This window comes from Eucyclogobius newberryi, unplaced genomic scaffold (genome assembly GCF_026437365.1).
Source record: "Eucyclogobius newberryi isolate DKJ021-1_F unplaced genomic scaffold, fEucNew1.0.hap1 SCAF_15, whole genome shotgun sequence".
Classification (NCBI taxonomy): domain Eukaryota; kingdom Metazoa; phylum Chordata; class Actinopteri; order Gobiiformes; family Gobiidae; genus Eucyclogobius; species Eucyclogobius newberryi.
In genome coordinates, this window is record NW_027315779.1 from 36,915,701 (window position 1) to 36,940,006 (window position 24,306).

Here is a 24,306-nt window from a genome sequence, read left to right on the forward strand (position 1 = left end):
CTGTGTAACTGTAGTACTGCGCTGTGTAACTGTAGTACTGCGCTGTGTAACTGTAGTACTGAGCTGTATAACTGTAGTACTGCGCTGTGTAACTGTAGTACTGCGCTGTGTAACTGTATTACTGCGCTGTGTAACTGTAGTACTGCGCTGTGTAACTGTAGTACTGCGCTGTGTAACTGTAGTACTGAGCTGTATAACTGTAGTACTGCGCTGTGTAACTGTAGGACTGGGCTGTGTAACTGTAGTACTGAGCTGTATAACTGTAGTACTGCGCTGTGTAACTGTAGTACTGCGCTGTGTAACTGTAGTACTGCGCTATGTAACTGTAGTACTGCGCTGTGTAACTGTAGTACTGCGCTCTGTAACTGTAGTACTGCGCTGTGTAACTGTAGTACTGCGCTGTGTAACTGTAGTACTGCGCTATGTAACTGTAGTACTGCGCTGTGTAACTGTAGTACTGCGCTGTGTAACTGTAGTACTGCGCTGTGTAACTGTAGTACTGAGCTGTATAACTGTAGTACTGCGCTGTGTAACTGTAGTACTGCGCTGTGTAACTGTAGTACTGCGCTGTGTAACTGTAGTACTGCGCTGTGTAACTGTAGTACTGAGCTGTATAACTGTAGTACTGCGCTGTGTAACTGTAGGACTGGGCTGTGTAACTGTAGTACTGCGCTGTGTAACTGTAGTACTGCGCTGTGTAACTGTAGTACTGCGCTGTGTAACTGTAGTACTGCGCTGTGTAACTGTAGTACTGCGCTGTGTAACTGTAGTACTGAGCTGTATAACTGTAGTACTGCGCTGTGTAACTGTAGGACTGGGCTGTGTAACTGTAGTACTGAGCTGTATAACTGTAGTACTGCGCTGTGTAACTGTAGTACTGCGCTGTGTAACTGTAGGACTGGGCTGTGTAACTGTAGTACTGAGCTGTATAACTGTAGTACTGCGCTGTGTAACTGTAGTACTGCGCTGTGTAACTGTAGTACTGCGCTCTGTAACTGTAGTACTGCGCTGTGTAACTGTAGTACTGCGCTGTGTAACTGTAGTACTGCGCTGTGTAACTGTAGTACTGAGCTGTATAACTGTAGTACTGCGCTGTGTAACTGTAGGACTGGGCTGTGTAACTGTAGTACTGCGCTGTGTAACTGTAGTACTGCACTGTGTCACTGTAGTACTGCGCTGTGTAACTGCAGTACTGTGCTGTGTAACTGTAGTACTGCGCTGTGTAACTGTAGTACTGCGCTGTGTAACTGTAGTACTGCGCTATGTAACTGTAGTACTGCGCTGTGTAACTGTAGTACTGCGCTCTGTAACTGTAGTACTGCGCTGTGTAACTGTAGTACTGCGCTGTGTAACTGTAGTACTGCGCTGTGTAACTGTAGTACTGAGCTGTATAACTGTAGTACTGCGCTGTGTAACTGTAGTACTGCGCTGTGTAACTGTAGTACTGCGCTGTGTAACTGTAGTACTGCGCTGTGTAACTGTAGTATTGAGCTGTATAACTGTAGTACTGCGCTGTGTAACTGTAGTACTGCGCTGTGTAACTGTAGTACTGCGCTGTGTAACTGTAGTACTGCGCTGTGTAACTGTAGTACTGCGCTGTGTAACTGTAGTACTGCGCTGTGTAACTGTAGTACTGAGCTGTATAACTGTAGTACTGCGCTGTGTAACTGTAGGACTGGGCTGTGTAACTGTAGTACTGAGCTGTATAACTGTAGGACTGGGCTGTGTAACTGTAGTACTGCGCTGTGTAACTGTAGTACTGCGCTCTGTAACTGTAGTACTGCGCTGTGTAACTGTAGTACTGCGCTGTGTAACTGTAGTACTGCGCTGTGTAACTGTAGTACTGAGCTGTATAACTGTAGTACTGCGCTGTGTAACTGTAGTACTGCGCTGTGTAACTGTAGTACTGCGCTGTGTAACTGTAGTACTGCGCTGTGTAACTGTAGTATTGAGCTGTATAACTGTAGTACTGCGCTGTGTAACTGTAGTACTGCGCTGTGTAACTGTAGTACTGCGCTGTGTAACTGTAGTACTGCGCTGTGTAATTGTAGTACTGCGCTGTGTAACTGTAGTACTGCGCTGTGTAACTGTAGTACTGAGCTGTATAACTGTAGTACTGCGCTGTGTAACTGTAGGACTGGGCTGTGTAACTGTAGTACTGAGCTGTATAACTGTAGGACTGGGCTGTGTAACTGTAGTACTGAGCTGTATAACTGTAGTACTGCGCTGTGTAACTGTAGTACTGCGCTGTGTAACTGTAGTACTGCGCTGTGTAACTGTAGTACTGCGCTGTGTAACTGTAGTACTGCGCTGTGTAACTGTAGGACTGGGCTGTGTAACTGTAGTACTGCGCTGTGTAACTGTAGTACTGAGCTGTATAACTGTAGTACTGCGCTGTGTAACTGTAGTACTGCGCTGTGTAACTGTAGGACTGCGCTGTGTAACTGTAGTACTGCGCTGTGTAACTGTAGGACTGGGCTGTGTAACTGTAGTACTGCGCTCTGTAACTTAATTGGCTGAGCCGCAGTAGAAACATGTCCGCTCTGACACTGTGAACACACACACACGCACACACACACACACACACACACGCTCTGACACTGTGAACGCACACACACACACACACACGCACACACACACACACACACACACACGCTCTGACACTGTGAACACACACACACACACACACGCTCCGACACTGTGAACGCACACACACACGCACACACACACACACACACGCACGCACACACACATAACACAAACAACACACACACACACACTGTGCCCAGACTGAGCGGTCGCCGGATGCTCGTTATCTTCCTTCTCTGTTGTTCAGTGAAATTGAGCAATTACAGGCTCACGCTGCACAAATGAACGTCCTAAACTGATTTGAGCTCCGAATATTCATCTTGACTCCTTTAAAGATTATACTTTGTAGCATCTATCTTTTCTGACTTGTTTCTCTAGTTTAGTACTTTTCAATGTTTTCGTGTATATTTTTGTGAGCTATGTTGTCGTAAGTAGTGATACTTGCCATAGTGATACTATGACAAGTATTGCAATATCGACCTGACACTCATTGTAACATGGCTGTCATTATTCTCTCGACTCCAGCTTCAACTGATCAGAAATGTATTATGTGCAGAAAAAATGATACTCTAGTACTTTTGATTAAATAAATAATGAGTCAATACTTTTAGCTTCCTCTGTCCATATCAACATATTGACATCTTAAGTACATTTTCATGTGGAACAACCCTGAACACTTTATACCTTTATATATTTCTCATTCAAAGCACAGGTGCACAGTACATTTGTTGAGGTGCATGTGTCCATGGAGATGGGATTGTTTTACCTGGAATGATAAAAGTGATTTTACTGAGCCAGATCTGTGGAGAGGCACATTCCAGGCAAAGCAATAGCATTTCCACATAGTCACAAACATGTCAACTCCTTAAACTGAGCAAGATTTGACTGAATCACCCAAATATAAAAGTATATTGAACCCCGTTAATAAAATATGTCAAAAGTACTAAAAAACAATAACTGAATTCAATACTTGTTTGTGCAGCATTTCTGCAGCACAGGGACAGCCAAAGCTCCTTTAAATGTCTTTCTGTCGCAATGTCTTTACCAACCGAGTTACAAAGCCTTGTTTTGATGCATGAGCTCGGTTTTGTCTGTTTTCTTGATGGCACTACATTCCCCGGCAGAATGAAAAGCATGCCATGGCGGTGGAAGGATACTGTGATTAAATGAGCGCTGGAGCAGCTTGCAGATGAAAGCGCCCGGTGCAGTTGTGATGGCTTTTACCGGCGGCTCTGCCCTGAAAGGATTGAAAGTGCTAATCAGCGGATAATGGCGCGTTGTCCCCGGCGTCAGCGCCAAGCCATTTTCATACACCAATCAATTGTCATTCAAATGTGAAGAGGTTTGCATCGTGGTGACGTGGCTCTGTTCTGCTGCTTCATTTTTGGTTGACTGATTTGTTGCTAGTGTTGCCATGACGATAGAATTTCAAACGTGATGCTTTTTTTCACTGATTGCACGGTGGAAAACACACTTTTGGATGAACATAATCTGATGTTCTGGTCAGAGTCTTTTCTCATTTGATATCTCCATAAACATGGCACTTTACACATTTAATTACCATGTTTTATATGATTGACGCCTCATTTCTCACTGTCCAAGTGCAATATTTGAGGGTCAGATACAAAGTCTGTGCTCTTAAATGCTGCAAAAGCTTGACCGTGTGCAGAGCTGTGGTCGAGGAAGCTTAGGTGCCAGAGGATCAGAACTCCACCCGTTTCATCTTCACTGAGATGTACCATATTGAACAAACTGTAGCATCGTGACTGTTACAGCTGAGAGGCTTCAACACGGGGGTCCAAACCTGACCATTTCTTGACGGTCCTCAGGCTTCTCCTTGTACTTTTATTGTAAATGGGAGACATTCTGCTATCGTGACCTAGATAACAATGTTATAAAGACCTGAAATGAATCTTATTAAACAATGTGGTTAAACCTGTATTAAACCTGTGTGACACTCCTGGGCTTCAACATTCTATTCAAACATTGGGAGAGGGTATGATCGCTTAAACCTGTTGTGAGTTAGACTAGTGGCCAGTCCAGGAACTGCAGCAAAAACACTCCTCAGTCCAGAAAGCATTTTCCAACGTAAAAACAAACTGCTTTAGTTCGGCTGACAGGAAGGTTGGATTTTGTGGCAATTTTAGCCTTTTTTTGCCAAGGAATTTTTAGAAATTGTGATTCAATGAATAAAAGACACATTTAGTTTAATTCCATACTGTGGAATATTTCAGGCAAAGCTAAAGCATGTCTGAGGAAACAAATTGGTGGTGGACCCTGCCAGTAAAGTGACACTTGACTGAAAAGAACTATCATTCATATTAACAAGTATATTTCCACCAAATCAGGTAAAACTGTAAATTAATTTCTACTAAATCTATTGTACTGTATATCATGTAAATGTGTGGTTTGTATTCTACACCTTGCCTGGGACGACAGTTGGAAACTAGCTAAACTAAAGCTAATACTGGCACATTTACAGAAATGTTCAAATAAACTAATCATAAATAAATTAGAACCTCTGCTGTAAGAAAAGTGCATTGTGGGAAGGGTTGATTAATGAAAGCATTTGAATCACTTAAGACTTATTTTGACAGATTTGAATATATACATATATATATATATATATATATATATATATATATATATATATATATATATATATATATATATATATATATATATATATATATATATATATATATATATATATATGTCGTGTAGAATGTGGAATGATCACGGCTTAAAACTCACCTGTTCAAACAAGCCTTTAATACTTTTTTGTCTTTTCTTCGCATATAAAGCATTTTGAGAGTTGATGAATGACTGTGTTTCTCAAGTGTTTGGAGATTGACACCGTTCGCTGATCCTCTGATTGTAATAAAACAATATTGGATATAATCTATAAAGCTGCTCTGGGCAATAGCACCACCTGAAATACTCTGATGACAGCGGTTCCATTCTTTGGTCATGGTTTGCATTCTCTGGACTTTTCTTGTTTTTGATGCTTTTACCTTTTTCCAAATAATTTGTGTTGAAGTGTTAATTGCCATATAATAATAATATGTGTTAATTGTGTCATTCCTTGTATCCCATTGGTATGTAACCTTTGACCCACCGAACTACTTTGTTTCATTTAGTCAATGATCCAAACCTCACCAGTTGTGCAGAGTAAATCACCTGCTAACATTGTCCTTGTTCTCTGTTGCCCCCTGCAGTCTGCTCGCAGTACTCCCGTGGTGTCTTCGCCATCTTCGGCCTGTACGACAAGCGCTCTGTGCACACGCTCACGTCGTTCTGCAGCGCTCTTCACATCTCCCTCATCACAGCCAGCTTCCCCACAGAGGGAGAGAGCCAGTTCACGCTGCAGCTCCGGCCCTCCATCAGAGGGGCGCTGCTAAGCCTGCTCGACCACTACGACTGGACCAAGTTTGTCTTCCTTTACGACACGGACCGAGGTCAGTGCACTCTCACCAACACTCACATGATGAAGACGTTTTACATGATCAACAGACTGGATCCAGGATCTGGTTGGAATGTCACTCAGGAGAGTTAAGAGTACATTACTTCTTTCAGTGTGTCTGCTGAGGGTGTGCCTCAGGACTCTGTCTTTGGACCACTTTTGTTTTGTTGTATCTTCTTCCCCTAGGCTTGATCCTGCAGTTTAGTACCGTATTTTCCGGACTCACTGGAGTATAAGTCGCATTTTTGGGGGGAAATTTATTTGATAAAATCAGGACCAAGAACAGACATTTAATCTTGAAATGCAATTAAAAATAACAGATTAGAGAACATAGTGAATAGGTGTACGTATGCTAACGTAACACCTTCAGCTACATGACGCACATGTGACTACATGACAGTGTCTGGGATGTAAACATAACATATTTACAGTTATTCAGATCAATATAGCATAAAGAACATGCTAAGCATCAGTATTACCCCAAATCACTAAATCCACTGAATCCAACTCCACAAACTCTGGAGGAAGAGGAAGTGCCAATTCTTCTTCTGCGTCGCTTAGAGCCTAGAGCGCCCTCTTGTGGTTGCCAGGCTGAAAATAATCAACAGGTGAAATGCATCGTTGCCAGTGTGAAAATAACGAATAATATCACCTATAAGTCGCTCTGGAGTATAAGTCGCACCCCAGACAAAACTATGAAAAAAAGTGCGACTTATAGTCCGGAAAATATGGTAGTTCTAATGACCTGAAGCTGTGCAGCCTCTTTAATATCTTTAAGGCCCAGAAACTAACTTCTATAATTGTCTGGCCAAAATAAAGCACTGTCTAAGTAAGAACTCACAGACTCATTTCTGCCCTGCCAGAAAGGTCCCTGTCATGGTAAAGCTAAGAAACATTTGCATGTTAACAGCACACTCCCTGTTTTGCAGCGAATATAACATCCTATAAATAAATGCAACAAGCGCACTGAGGTTTCATCTGCCCTCAAATGAAAACAGCCCCTTTTATCATGATTAAACTGGATTAATTGCATGGCCATATAGTAACCACATCTGCACCACCCATCACACAGTTACCAAGATATTATACCTTCGAACTGCCCCAGACACAGAGAGAAACATGTACATCCACAGGTTTAATTTCATTTCTTTCATTCATATATTTGCATTATACTTTCTTTATTATGCCTTGCAGTCTGCTGCCTCCCACATGTCACTGTTGTTACTGTGACGTGTCGTGTCAGTCCAGCCTCTTCAGAAAATTCCCAGTTTATTAGAAACTGTAGTATAATTATATCAGAAGACCTAATAACCTAATCGGATTATTGTTTAATTAATGTATAAAATGCAGATATATTTAAAAAACTGTCTGTAGTTGGACAAAACAAAAATGCCAAACGACAGGATGAAGAAATAATTACATTTTACTGATAGAACTGATACTTGTAAGTGTCCTATTGTGACAATATCCCAAGTGCACTCCTCCGACACCGAGGGTCAGGCGTAAGGAAGAGGAGGAGGAGGAGGTGGAGGAGGAGGTGGACGAGGAGGATGAGGAGGTGGAGGAGGAGGAGGATGTAGAGGTGGAGGAGGTGGAAGAGGAGGTGGAGGAGGCACATCTTTATTCAGCTGCTCCTCTGGGCTTTGCTAAGTGGTCACCTCATGTTTTAGACTGTGATGACACTTTATGGCGTCATGGAAACAGCTTGATCACATTATAGTTTGTTCTAGTTTCTGACCAAGTTCTACATTGAGTGAAAACAGTTGAAATTAAAGCCGCAAGCGGCATCCAACGGCCCTCGCGGGCCGCCGGCCTTCCGACTCTGCGCTTTCGACTTGATAAAGATGGCGCCCTTATTGTGTGTTGAATTAAAAAAGAACTTGACAGACGGGGACACATTGGACATGGCCAATCCAGTGCAAATGAACACAAGAGTCAGTCAAATTTGCAGCTCCACGGCACAGAGACCGTAGCACTTAAAATCAAAATATGACTAATTGTTGATGCCCCGTTTGTATAGATGATTTTCCCCAAATATGAGCTTGATCGGGCTTTCGCACTAGGAGGAGTTCGTTAAAGTGTGAAGCGTAAAAATGTGGTCATTTTAGAGATTTCGCTGTTTTCCCATTTCTGACATATATTTGCGGGTCCGCCACACAGAGACCGTAGCACTTAGAATCAAAATATGGATAACTTTTGATGCCCCGCTTGTGTAGATGATATTCTTCAAATATGAGCTTGATCGGACAATCACCCTAGGAGGAGTTTGTTAAAGTTTGAAGCGTAAAAATGTGGTGATTTGAGCGATTCTACGATTTTCCCATAAGGATAACATGGGATGTTTCTGTCAACGCTACGGTTACGCCGTACAAAATATGACTTTGACTCTCATACTTTTATGATCAGGATGGCAAATTAGAATTTTGTTCAAAATATCATGTCATTTGGAAAAACTCTATTGTTTATAGGCCACTCTGAAGGCCAAATAGTCAGAATTCTGGGAAACGTTTGCGGCTCCGTCGCACAGAGACCGTAAAAGATATCCTTAAAATTTGGATAACTTTAGATGCCCCACTTGTCTAGAGGACGTACACCGATTTTGAGGTTGGTGGGCAAAACGCACTAGGAGGAGTTTGTTAAAGTGTGAAACAGAAAAATGTTGATATTCGAGAGATTTAGCGGTTTTCCCATAGGGATAACATGGGAAGTTTATGTCATCGCTACGACTACGTCGTAAAAATTAAGGCATTTGTCTGATTGGCTTTTTTGATCGGGACGCCAAAATAGAATTTTGGGTAAAGTTTAGAACATTTTGGTAAAACTAATTTTTGACCTTCAATGTTAATTTAAAGGTCACTCTGTAGGGGGCGCTATCACTGCCATTTCAATTTTGTCAGCCTAAACTGGTCCAAACTAGAAAGTTTAACAAATGATTCAAATTTGGTCCTAATCGGACTGGTTTTGATCAAATGGGAGCAATTTTTAGACCTGCAATATTCCAAAATAAGTTGTCCAACTTTGCGGCTGCGCCGCACACAGACCGTAAAAGGTATCTCAAAAAATTTAATAACTTTAGATGCCCCACTTGTCCAGAGGACGTACGCCGATTTTGAAGTCGGTGGGCAAAACGCCCTAGGAGGAGTTCGTCAAAGTTTGACGTGAACAAAATGGCTAACACAGCGTGTTTTCATTTTCAAAGGAAGATGGCGGCCATAGGGTAAGTCTGGGGGCGTGGCCACAATAATATTTTTTTTTGTCCTCACAAGAGGAATGCGTGTCCCGAATTTCGTAGCTCTACGACAAAGTTGACCTCGGGGCGTCTTCCATAGGCGCAATGTATTTTGACTTTTGTCGGTGGCGCTGTCGCGCCATTTTTTAACGCAAAAAAAAATGGCCCAGAAAAAACAAAATTTTTCGCCGATTCTGAATTTTGGGCAAAGTTTGGTGAGTTTTTGAGCATGTTCAGGGGGTCAAATTAGAGATCAAAGCGCTGAAGAAGAACAAGAAAAATAATAAAATAATAATATTTTTAGCAAAAACAATATAGCCGTTTTTTCTATAACAACAAATTATACATCGTTTGAAAGCTCTAAGCCTTCCCCATGCCGCCATGGGGTGGAATCATCATTACGAGCGCTTACGCGCTCGTCACTCCCTATTTCGTCGGGATGCCCCGCCCACTCCCCATAGACTTCCATTGATTTGAGCAGAAACAAGCATGGCCCATGCCTGCGGCATGGATTCTCGCGTACGGGACGATGCCAGGAGGGTTTTTGGAGGAATGCAGCGCTTCGCGCTGCTGTTGTCAACAATTTGTGAATGGGCTACGCCCATTCACAAATTGTTGACTATTTCTGTCATAGCAGGAGTAAGTATGCATGATCCATGCCTTCGGCATGGGCTAGTTCACTGTACTTGCCAGGGGCGACGGGGCGACGGGGCCTTCGGCAGCGTTGCGGGAGCAATAGGCCCTCCGCCCTGCTGGGGCTCGGGCCTAATAAACTATTTTTTTCATGACAACATTTGCAAAGCAAAAACAAGCTAGCTTATTGGCTGTCATATTAGCATTAGTACCACCAGGCCTAAAGGTCAATAACAGGACTACTTCAGGCCTAAAGGTCTATAACAGGACTACTTCAGGCCTAAAGGTCTATAACAGGACTACTTCAGGCCTAAAGGTCTATAACAGGACTACTTCAGGCCTAAATGTCTATAACAGGACTACTTCAGGCCTAAAGGTCTATAACAGGACTACTTCAGGCCTAAAGGTCTATAACAGGACTACTTCAGGCCTAAAGGTCTATAACAGGACTACTTCAGGCCTAAAGGTCTATAACAGGACTACTTCAGGCCTAAATGTCTATAACAGGACTACTTCAGGCCTAAAGGTCTATAACAGGACTACTTCAGGCCTAAAGGTCTATAACAGGACTACTTCAGGCCTAAAGGTCTATAACAGGACTACTTCAGGCCTAAAGGTCTATAACAGGACTACTTCAGGCCTAAAGGTCAATAACAGGACTACTTCAGGCCTAAAGGTCTATAACAGGACTACTTCAGGCCTAAAGGTCTATAACAGGACTACTTCAGGCCTAAATGAGGTCTATAACAGGACTACTTCAGGCCTAAAGGTCTATAACAGGACTACTTCAGGCCTAAAGGTCTATAACAGGACTACTTCAGGCCTAAAGGTCTATAACAGGATTACTTCAGGCCTAAAGGTCTATGAAAGGACTACTTCAGGCCTAAATGAGGTCTATAACAGGACTACTTCAGGCCTAAAGGTCTATAACAGGACTACGTCAGGCCTAAAGGTCTATAACAGGACTACTTCAGGCCTAAAGGTCTATAACAGGACTACGTCAGGCCTAAAGGTCTATAACAGGACTACTTCAGGCCTAAAGGTCTATAACTGGACTACGTCAGGCCTAAAGGTCTATAACAGGACTACTTCAGGCCTAAAGGTCTATAACAGGACTACTTCAGGCCTAAAGGTCTATAACAGGACTACTTCAGGCCTAAAGGTCTATAACAGGACTACTTCAGGCCTAAATGAGGTCTATAACAGGACTACTTCAGGCCTAAAGGTCTATAACAGGACTACTTCAGGCCTAAAGGTCTATAACAGGACTACTTCAGGCCTAAAGGTCTATAACAGGACTACTTCAGGCCTAAAGGTCTATAACAGGACTACTTCAGGCCTAAATGAGGTCTATAACAGGACTACTTCAGGCCTAAAGGTCTATAACAGGACTACTTCAGGCCTAAATGAGGTCTATAACAGGACTACTTCAGGCCTAAAGGTCTATAACAGGACTACTTCAGGCCTAAAGGTCTATAACAGGACTACTTCAGGCCTAAAGGTCTATAACAGGACTACTTCAGGCCTAAAGGTCTATAACAGGACTACTTCAGGCCTAAATGAGGTCTATAACAGGACTACTTCAGGCCTAAATGAGGTCTATAACAGGACTACTTCAGGCCTAAATGAGGTCTATAACAGGACTACTTCAGGCCTAAATGAGGTCTATAACAGGACTACTTCAGGCCTAAATGAGGTCTATAACAGGACTACTTCAGGCCTAAATGAGGTCTATAACAGGACTACTTCAGGCCTAAAGGTCTATAACAGGACTACTTCAGGCCTAAATGAGGTCTATAACAGGACTACTTCAGGCCTAAATGAGGTCTATAACAGGACTACTTCAGGCCTAAAGGTCTATAACAGGACTACTTCAGGCCTAAATGAGGTCTATAACAGGACTACTTCAGGCCTAAAGGTCTATAACAGGACTACTTCAGGCCTAAATGAGGTCTATAACAGGACTACTTCAGGCCTAAATGAGGTCTATAACAGGACTACTTCAGGCCTAAATGAGGTCTATAACAGGACTACGTCAGGCCTAAATGAGGTCTATAACAGGACTACTTCAGGCCTAAATGAGGTCTATAACAGGACTACTTCAGGCCTAAATGAGGTCTATAACAGGACTACTTCAGGCCTAAAGGTCTATAACAGGACTACTTCAGGCCTAAATGAGGTCTATAACAGGACTACTTCAGGCCTAAATGAGGTCTATAACAGGACTACTTCAGGCCTAAATGAGGTCTATAACAGGACTACTTCAGGCCTAAATGAGGTCTATAACAGGACTACTTCAGGCCTAAATGAGGTCTATAACAGGACTACTTCAGGCCTAAATGAGGTCTATAACAGGACTACTTCAGGCCTAAATGAGGTCTATAATAGGACTACTTCAGGCCTAAATGAGGTCTATAACAGGACTACTTCAGGCCTAAATGAGGTCTATAACAGGACTACTTCAGGGCTAGATTTAGGCTAAACCAGGTCTTAATTAGAAAGACACCATTGCCACAGTAGTTTTAACTAAAAAAGTACTCAAGGAAGAGCAAAATTTTACTAAAAATGACAAAAACACAAAAACTGAAGAGGTGTCCATGTACCACCTAAAGGACCTCACATACCAGTGGTACATGTACCACAGTTTGAGAAACACTGGTGTCACGAACGGCAGAACGGAGCCAATTACGGAGCTGGAAACAGGCGATGGTTTAACACTCTTTAATTGAATAAAACAGAACAAATACAAAGTCCTTCAGCAGTGGTCAGATCCAGCACACAGCGGTGTCAGAGAGTCCGTTCCAGGTTCGGTGCACAGGCAAACAGCGATATCAGAGGTCAGGCAGAAGGAAAGGTCGATGACGGCAAACAGGAATCACCAGGAGTAGGCAAAAATCAGAGTCAGAGTCAGAATAGGAATCAAAGGCAAAACGGCTCAAATGCTGGGGCTTCGCAGACAATCTCGCACTGAACAGAGGAAACCAAAACCTAAAATACTACAGCCAGTGATCAACAATGAGATACAGCAGTGATGAGCTGAGAGACAAAAGGGGCGGTAACCAGAGAGACAAAGGGGCGGTAACCAGAGAGACAAAGGGGCGGTAACCAGAGAGACAAAGGGGCGGTAACCAGAGAGACAAAGGGGCGGTAACCAGAGAGACAAAGGGGCGGTAACCAGAGAGACAAAGGGGCGGTAACCAGAGAGACAAAGGGGCGGTAACCAGAGAGACAAAGGGGCGGTAACCAGAGGGACAAAGGGGCGTTAACCAGAGAGACAAAGGGGCGGTAACCAGAGAGACAAAGGGGCGTTAACCAGAGAGACAAAGGGGCGGTAACCAGAGAGACAAAGGGGCGGTAACCAGAGAGACAAAGGGGCGGTAACCAGAGAGACAAAGGGGCGGTAACCAGAGAGACAAAGGGGCGGTAACCAGAGGGACAAAGGGGCGGTAACCAGAGAGACAAAGGGGCGGTAACCAGAGAGACAAAGGGGCGGTAACCAGAGAGACAAAGGGGTGGTAACCAGAGAGACAAAGGGGCGGTAACCAGAGAGACAAAGGGGCGGTAACCAGAGAGACAAAGGGGCGGTAACCAGAGAGACAAAGGGGCGTTAACCAGAGAGACAAAGGGGCGTTAACCAGAGAGACAAAGGGGCGGTAACCAGAGAGACAAAGGGGCGGTAACCAGAGAGACAAAGGGGCGGTAACCAGAGAGACAAAGGGGCGGTAACCAGAGAGACAAAGGGGCGGTAACCAGAGAGACAAAGGGGCGTAACCAGAGGGACAAAGGGGCGGTAACCAGAGAGACAAAGGGGCGGTAACCAGAGAGACAAAGGGGCGGTAAACAGAGAGACAAAAGGGGCGGTAACCAGAGAGACAAAGGGGCGGTAACCAGAGAGACAAAGGGGCGGTAACCAGAGAGACAAAGGGGCGTTAACCAGAGAGACAAAGGGGCGTTAACCAGAGAGACAAAGGGGCGTTAACCAGAGAGACAAAGGGGCGGTAACCAGAGGGAGAACAAGAAGGGAGGAGGAAACCAAGAGGAGCAGAGAAAGAAGACTGTGAGTAAAACTTGACAACTTTACTTCACCAGACAGACGGTGACCATGACAACTGGCATAATGCTTTTCCAGGCTCAGGTCCTGGTTTGCAGACCTCTGATCCCTGAGCAGCTGACGTCACCCAAACATAACATATTCTTAAAATAAATTAAAACTCAATCATAACTGGATCATAATTTGACTCATGAAGTCAGCAATTCACCAAAAGATGTCCAGTAATCCCAAGTTTGTGGCGCTCTGTGGCTGAAGTTAGAATAAACAGGAAACTACTTTGGTTTATCATCAAATGTTTTTGCATCTGGACAGTGGTGTTCGCCAACTCTGACTCTTTGATTTACGTGCCATTCATGCCCTCGATCACCGCCATTGACCAATATTATATTATTATGTGTGACCTGGTAGCTTCCTACACACACTGTAGCCCAAACAGTATAGAGCCGTTATAAAGTCGTGCGTTTAAGAGAAAACTACGAGATCGGTAAATTTCTCCAATAAGTTTGTATGTGTTAGCTCGGCATTAGCCGCCCTATTGGTTTACATGGGTCCTGGTTAGCATTACCCATTTATGTCTACTTTCAACTGTTCTTTTGTAAATGTTGTTGTTGAAATGAATCATTTTTAATCGTCCAATGTGACCAACATGCAATGTTATGCACTTAATGGCATTTTAAGCCTAAAAATAATTGTTTTGGTCTTATTGCATGGCATTTGCACTTATTACACTACGTATATGATATTATGGCATTAAACTTATCTGTCTTGCCATTTTCAACTACACGTTTTTATTCCTTAAAAATATCTTCAAGCAATCGCCTCCCCACAGATCTGACATGTAACTTGTTTCCATGGAGGCCCCCTGCCTTCAGCCCCTCCCATTGGCCTGTGGGCTTTGAGCAGTGGAGTGTTCTTATCAGGCTGCAACATGCCTGACTGGACTTAGCGCTCTGCGCTGGACAAAGCTCCACTATCTGATGTTGTCCACACTGGGTCTGGCCTAATGACACCAGAGTGACCACAGATAGAGCATGAACTGCAATTACACTCAGCTCAGGCTAAAACTGTGGGGCCACAGGGATGAAAAGACATTGATAATCTTAGATCATTTCAGAAAATGCTAGAGAGGGAAACAAACCATTAATAGTTGTGATCTCACACTTAATACGTTTATGCATCCACCTGTATCATCAATCACCATCGCTCGAACGATCTCTGCTTTTCTTTGGGTGTTTGTGCCACAGGGTTTGATTCACCTGGCTTGTGTTTCTTTCTGCTGGTTGCAGGTGAGTCTGAGTCTGTGGCATAGGATCAAAAGTTTAGAAGTGAAGCGACACCACATACACCATAGGGCTTTGGATTTGAAAAGGGATTAATACATTTTGATTCACAAATAAAATCCAAATATACACATAAAACAGTACAAACCTCTTATTTTAACATCTACATCTGTTAAAGGACACATAATAATAATGAGCTTTTAATCAGGTTTTAGCATTGTTCCCTCATCAAAAACATACCTGGAGTAGCATTTAGCTTCAGTCACACTTGAGGAATCTTCTCCCTCCAACCGTCAAAAACAATCCATTCTGAAACTGACGTTTTCTTGAATCTGCGATGTGGCTCTGAGGATCTTCTCTGCTGTTTTTACGTCCATCAATCACTTTTTCCAGTTGTTGTTTATGAGCTTGTTGTAATTCCCTCTGCAGCCAGTAGATGACACCAAAACACAGTCAGGGCCACGGGGAATGTCAGAGATATAATTTTTTTGTTTTAATTCTATAAAAAAAAAATTGGTTCTAAAACATGAGATGCCAAAGTAAAGGTACTAAAGAGCGTGTTTAAAGGTGAATAGTATTGCAATGTATGCATCATATCTGTCCTTCCCCTCCGTATGGCAAAAACGATCCATTCTGAATGAGAATCTTCATTTCCATCTAATCTTGATCAGTACAAGTGCATGCTGGGACCAGGAAGTTAGAGGCTAGCTCAAAAACTAGGTCGGCACTGACAAAGTCCGACTTCAGCTTCCTCACCTACCAATTGTCTTTATTTTCATCAAAACGTTGACCACAGTCATCTTAACTATGGTTATCGAGCTTACTCGCATGCAAACCAAAAAAACAAATAGTTGCTTTAGTCCGATACAATCAGACATCTTCATGTGCCTGTGAACACCTTATTCTCATCGAAATCATCGTTCTGGCATGCTCCACAGCCGACACTGACCTATGACCCCAGAACAAAACCATACAAGGAAGAACAGAACCATAAAAGAAGCCTGTCGAAGGAAGAACACAACCGCATTCACTCACACTGCACTTCATCTGCACAATAACGTTACATACGAGATGAACAAAGTTGTACGACTGCTGTTGGTCCAAAATGCGCATTATAGTTGTTTATATGAGACGCAAGAGGTCGACTGAAATGGGGGGTTGTATTAGTCGCTGAAACGACGCATATCGCCACCTAGTGTTAGGAGGACGACACGTTCTTGTTCGGGACTTGGACTTTCTGGTCCTCCTCGTGTGAATGTGACTGGGACAAGGACAGAGCTTGTCCAAGACCTCCAAACCAAATTTTTTAAGAATTTATTTTTTCGTTTTGTGAGTGTTTAAGGTGTCACACAGAAGGAGGCGCTTTAGCTCCTTTTTGTAGCTTTATTGAAACTCCTCTGTACATTACCCACGTCTGTCCCTCCGTCTACACACCTCCTTCTACACACCTCCTTCTACACACCTCCTTCTACACACCTCCTTCTACACACCTCCTTCTACACACCTCCGTCTCCACACCTCCTTCTACACACCTCCGTCTACACACCTCCTTCTACACACCTCCTTCTACACACCTCCGTCTACACACCTCCTTCTACACACCTCCTTCTACACACCTCCTTCTACACACCTCCTTCTACACACCTCCTTCTACACACCTCCGTCTACACACCTCCTTCTACACACCTCCTTCTACACACCTCCTTCTACACACCTCCGTCTACAGACCTCCGTCCACACATCTCCGTCTACACCCCTCCTTCTACACACCTCCTTCTACACACCTCCTTCTACACACCTCCGTCTACACACCTCCTTCTACACACCTCCTTCTACACACCTCCTTCTACACACCTCCTTCTACACACCTCCTTCTACACACCTCCGTCTACACACATCCTTCTACACACCTCCTTCTACACACCTCCTTCTACACACCTCCGTCTACACACCTCCGTCTACACACCTCCTTCTACAAACCTCCTTCTACACACCTCCTTCTACACACCTCCTTCTACACACCTCCATCTACACACCTCCTTCTACACGCCTCCGTCTACACGCCTCCTTCTACACACCTCCTTCTACACACCTCCGTCTACACACCTCCTTCTACACACCTCCTTCTACACACCTCCTTCTACACACCTCCGTCTACAGACCTCCGTCCACACATCTCCGTCTACACACCTCCTTCTACACACCTCCTTCTACACACCTCCTTCTACACACCTCCGTCTACACACCTCCTTCTACACACCTCCTTCTACACACCTCCTTCTACACACCTCCTTCTACACACCTCCTTCTACACACCTCCGTCTACACACATCCTTCTACACACCTCCTTCTACACACCTCCTTCTACACACCTCCGTCTACACACCTCCGTCTACACACCTCCTTCTACAAACCTCCTTCTACACACCTCCTTCTACACACCTCCTTCTACACACCTCCTTCTACACACCTCCTTCTACACACCTCCGTCTACACACATCCTTCTACACACCTCCTTCTACACACCTCCGTCTACACACCTCCGTCTACACACCTCCTTCTACAAACCTCCTTCTACACACCTCCTTCTACACACCTCCTTCTACACACCTCCATCTACACACCTCCTTCTACACACCTCCTTCTACACACCTCCGTCTACACACCTCCTTCTACACACTTCCGTCTACGCACCTCCTTCTACGCACCTCCTTCTACACACCTCCTTCTACACGCCTCCGTCTACACGCCTCCTTCTACACACCTCCTTCTACACACCTCCGTCTACACACCTCCTTCTACACACCTCCTTCTACACACCTCCTTCTACACACCTCCGTCTACAGACCTCCGTCCACACATCTCCGTCTACACACCTCCTTCTACACGCCTCCGTCTACACGCCTCCTTCTACACACCTCCTTCTACACACCTCCTTCTACACACCTCCTTCTACACACCTCCTTCTACACACCTCCGTCTACACACCTCCTTCTACACACCTCCTTCTACACACCTCCTTCTACACACCTCCTTCTACACACCTCCTTCTACACACCTCCGTCTACACACATCCTTCTACACACCTCCTTCTACACACCTCCTTCTACACACCTCCGTCTACACACCTCCGTCTACACACCTCCTTCTACAAACCTCCGTCTACAGACCTCCGTCCACTCATCTCCGTCTACACACCTCCTTCTACACACCTCCTTCTACACACCTCCGTCTACACACCTCCTTCTACACACCTCCTTCTACACACCTCCGTCTACACACCTCCTTCTACACACCTCCTTCTACACACCTCCTTCTACACACCTCCTTCTACACACCTCCGTCTACACACCTCCTTCTACACACCTCCTTCTACACACCTCCTTCTACACACCTCCTTCTACACACCTCCTTCTACACACCTCCGTCTACACACCTCCTTCTACACACCTCCTTCTACACACCTCCTTCTACACACCTCCTTCTACACACCTCCTTCTACACACCTCCGTCTACACACATCCTTCTACACACCTCCTTCTACACACCTCCTTCTACACACCTCCGTCTACACACCTCCTTCTACACACCTCCTTCTACACACCTCCGTCTACAGACCTCCGTCCACTCATCTCCGTCTACACACCTCCTTCTACACACCTCCTTCTACACACCTCCGTCTACACACCTCCTTCTACACACCTCCTTCTACACACCTCCGTCTACACACCTCCTTCTACACACCTCCTTCTACACACCTCCTTCTACACACCTCCTTCTACACACCTCCGTCTACACACCTCCTTCTACACACCTCCTTCTACACACCTCCTTCTACACACCTCCGTCTACAGACCTCCGTCCACACATCTCCGTCTACACCCCTCCTTCTACACACCTCCTTCTACACACCTCCTTCTACACACCTCCGTCTACACACCTCCTTCTACACACCTCCTTCTACACACCTCCTTCTACACACCTCCTTCTACACACCTCCTTCTACACACCTCCTTCTACACACCTCCGTCTACACACATCCTTCTACACACCTCCTTCTACACACCTCCTTCTACACACCTCCGTCTACACACCTCCGTCTACACACCTCCTTCTACAAACCTCCTTCTACACACCTCCTTCTACACACCTCCTTCTACACACCTCCATCTACACACCTCCTTCTACACACCTCCATCTACACACCTCATTCTACACACCTCCTTCTACACACCTCCGTCTACACACATCCTTCTACACACCTCCTTCTACACACCTCCGTCTACACACCTCCGTCTACACACCTCCTTCTACAAACCTCCTTCTACACACCTCCTTCTACACACCTCCTTCTACACACCTCCATCTACACACCTCCTTCTACACACCTCCTTCTACACACCTCCGTCTACACAACCTCCTTCTACACACTTCCGTCTACACACCTCCTTCTACGCACCTCCTTCTACGCACCTCCTTCTACACGCCTCCGTCTACACGCCTCCTTCTACACACCTCCTTCTACACACCTCCGTCTACACACCTCCTTCTACACACCTCCTTCTACACACCTCCTTCTACACAACTCCGTCTACAGACCTCCGTCCACACATCTCCGTCTACACACCTCCTTCTACACACCTCCTTCTACACACCTCCTTCTACACACCTCCGTCTACACACCTCCTTCTACACACCTCCTTCTACACACCTCCTTCTACACACCTCCTTCTACACACCTCCTTCTACACACCTCCGTCTACACACATCCTTCTACACACCTCCTTCTACACACCTCCTTCTACACACCTCCGTCTACACACCTCCGTCTACACACCTCCTTCTACAAACCTCCTTCTACACACCTCCTTCTACACACCTCCATCTACACACCTCCATCTACACACCTCCTTCTACACACCTCCTTCTACACACCTCCGTCTACACACATCCTTCTACACACCTCCTTCTACACACCTCCGTCTACACACCTCCGTCTACACACCTCCTTCTACAAACCTCCTTCTACACACCTCCTTCTACACACCTCCTTCTACACACCTCCATCTACACACCTCCTTCTACACACCTTCTTCTACACACCTCCGTCTACACACCTCCTTCTACACACTTCCGTCTACGCACCTCCTTCTACGCACCTCCTTCTACACGCCTCCGTCTACACGCCTCCTTCTACACACCTCCTTCTACACACCTCCGTCTACACACCTCCTTCTACACACCTCCTTCTACACACCTCCTTCTACACACCTCCGTCTACAGACCTCCGTCCACACATCTCCGTCCACACACCTCCTTCTACACACCTCCTTCTACACACCTCCTTCTACACACCTCCGTCTACACACCTCCTTCTACACACCTCCTTCTACACACCTCCTTCTACACACCTCCTTCTACACACCTCCTTCTACACACCTCCGTCTACACACATCCTTCTACACACCTCCTTCTACACACCTCCTTCTACACACCTCCGTCTACACACCTCCGTCTACACACCTCCTTCTACAAACCTCCTTCTACACACCTCCTTCTACACACCTCCTTCTACACACCTCCATCTACACACCTCCTTCTACACACATCCTTCTACACACCTCCTTCTACACACCTCCTTCTACACACCTCTGTCTACACACCTCCGTCTACACACCTCCTTCTACAAACCTCCTTCTACACACCTCCTTCTACACACCTCCTTCTACACACCTCCATCTACACACCTCCTTCTACACACCTCCTTCTACACACCTCCGTCTACACACCTCCTTCTACACACCTCCGTCTACACACCTCCTTCTACACACCTCCTTCTACACACCTCCTTCTACACGCCTCCGTCTACACGCCTCCTTCTACACACCTCCTTCTACACACCTCCTTCTACACACCTCCATCTACACACCTCCTTCTACACACCTCCTTCTACACACCTCCTTCTACACACCTCCGTCTACACACCTCCTTCTACACACCTCCTTCTACACACCTCCGTCTACACACCTCCTTCTACATACCTCCTTTTACACACCTCCGTCTCCACACCTCCTTCTACACACCTCCGTCCACACACCTCCTTCTACACACCTCCTTCTACACACCTCCTTCTACACACCTCCTTCTACACACCTCCGTCTACACACCTCCTTCTACACACCTCCTTCTACACACCTCCTTCTACACGCCTCCGTCTACACGCCTCCTTCTACACGCCTCCTTCTACACACCTCCTTCTACACACCTCCATCTACACACCTCCTTCTACACACCTCCTTCTACACACCTCCTTCTACACACCTCCGTCTACACACCTCCTTCTACACACCTCCTTCTACACACATCCGTCTACACACCTCCTTCTACATACCTCCTTTTACACACCTCCGTCTCCACACCTCCTTCTACACACCTCCGTCCACACACCTCCTTCTACACACCTCCTTCTACACACCTCCTTCTACACACCTCCTTCTACACACCTCCGTCTACACACCTCCTTCTACACACCTCCTTCTACACACCTCCTTCTACACACCTCCGTCTACACACCTCCTTCTACACACCTCCTTCTACATACATCCGTCTACACACCTCCTCCTACATACCTCCTTTTACACACCTCCGTCTCCACACCTCCTTCTACACACCTCCGTCTACACACCTCCTTCTACACACCTCCTTCTACACACCTCCTTCTACACACCTCCTTCTACACACCTCCATCTACACACCTCCATCTACACACCTCCTTCTACACACCTCCGTCTACACACCTCCTTCTACACACCTCCGTCTACACACCTCCTTCTACACACCTCCTTCTACACACCTCCTTCTACACACCTCCGTCTACACACCTCCTTCTACACACCTCCTTCTACACACCTCCTTCTACACACCTCCATCTACACACCTCCTTCTACACACCTCCTTCTACACACCTCCTTCTACACACCTCCGTCTACACACCTCCTTCTACACACCTCCTTCTACACACATCCGTCTACACACCTCCTTCTACATACCTCCTTTTACACACCTCCGTCTCCACACCTCCTTCTACACACCTCCGTCCACACACCTCCTTCTACACACCTCCTTCTACACACCTCCTTCTACACACCTCCTTCTACACACCTCCTTCTACACACCTCCGTCTACACACCTCCTTCTACACACTTCCTTCTACACACCTCCTTCTACACACCTCCGTCTACACACCTCCTTCTACACACCTCCTTCTACACACATCCGTCTACACACCTCCTCCTACATACCTCCTTTTACACACCTCCGTCTCCACACCTCCTTCTACACACCTCCGTCTACACACCTCCTTCTACACACCTCCTTCTACACACCTCCATCTACACACCTCCTTCTACAAACCTCCTTCTACACACCTCTCTCTACACACCTCCTTCTACACACCTCCGTCTCCACACCTCCGTCTACACACCTCCTTCTAGACACCTCCTTCTACACATCTCCGTCTACACACCTCCTTCTACACACCTCCTTCTACACACCTCCTTCTACACACCTCCTTCTACACACCTCCGTCTACACACCTCCTTCTACAAACCTCCTTCTACACACCTCCGTCTACACACCTCCTTCTACAAACCTCCTTTTACACACCTCCGTCTACACACCTCCTTCTACACACCTCCTTCTACAAACCTCCTTTTACACACCTCCGTCTACACACCTCCTTCTACACACCTCCGTCTACACACCTCCTTCTACATACCTCCGTCTACACACCTCCTTCTACAAACCTCCTTCTACACACCTCCGTCTACACACCTCCTTCTACAAACCTCCTTTTACACACCTCTGTCTACACACCTCCTTCTACACACCTCTGTCTACACACCTCCTTCTACACACCTCCGTCTACCCACCTCCGTCTACACACCTCCTTCTAGACACCTCCTTCTACACACCTCTGTCTACACACCTCCTTCTACACACCTCCTTCTACACACCTCCGTCTACACACCTCCTTCTACACACCTCCTTCTACACACCTCCATCTACATTCCTCCTTCTACACACCTCCGTCTACACACCTCCGTCTACACCCCTCCTTCTACACACCTCCGTCTACACACCTCCGTCTACACACCTTCTTCTACACACCTCCTTCTACACACCTCCTTCTACACACCTCCTTTTACACACCTCCATCTTCACACCTCCTTCTACACACCTCCGTCTACACACCTCAGTCCACACACCTCCGTCCACACATCTCCGTCCACACACCTCCTTCTACAAACCTCCTTTTACACACCTCCGTCTACACACCTCCTTCTTCACACCTCCTTCTACACACCTCCGTCTACACACCTCAGTCCACACACCTCCGTCCACACATCTCCGTCCACACACCTCCTTCTACAAACCTCCTTTTACAAACCTCCGTCTACACACCTCCTTCTACACACCTCCTTCTACAAACCTCCTTTTACACACCTCCGTCTACACACCTCCTTCTACACACCTCCGTCTACACACCTCCTTCTACATACCTCCGTCTACACACCTCCTTCTACAAACCTCCTTCTACACACCTCCGTCTACACACCTCCTTCTACAAACCTCCTTTTACACACCTCTGTCTACACACCTCCTTCTACACACCTCTGTCTACACACCTCCTTCTACACACCTCCGTCTTCCCACCTCCGTCTACACACCTCCTTCTAGACACCTCCGTCTACACACCTCTGTCTACACACCTCCTTCTACACACCTCCTTCTACACACCTCCGTCTACACACCTCCTTCTACACACCTCCTTCTACACACCTCCATCTACATTCCTCCTTCTACACACCTCCGTCTACACACCTCCGTCTACACCCCTCCTTCTACACACCTCCGTCTACACACCTCCGTCTACACACCTCCTTCTACACACCTCCGTCTACACACCTCCTTCTACACACCTCCTTTTACACACCTCCATCTTCACACCTCCTTCTACACACCTCCGTCTACACACCTCCGTCCACACATCTCCGTCCAC

The 24,306-nt window shown here is 45.9% G+C and overlaps 1 protein-coding gene across 2 annotated transcripts in view; it reads left to right on the forward strand.

Annotated features, from left to right (window-relative positions):
- Positions 1–24,306, forward strand: part of gria4b (glutamate receptor, ionotropic, AMPA 4b) — a 518,469-nt gene that overhangs the window by 190,265 nt on the left and 303,898 nt on the right. For both annotated transcript variants that reach the window (XM_072447036.1, XM_072447035.1), the window contains exon 3: positions 5,808–6,047. In XM_072447036.1, coding sequence (XP_072303137.1) covers positions 5,808–6,047 — 240 coding nt within the window. The remainder of the gene's footprint in view (positions 1–5,807; positions 6,048–24,306) is intronic.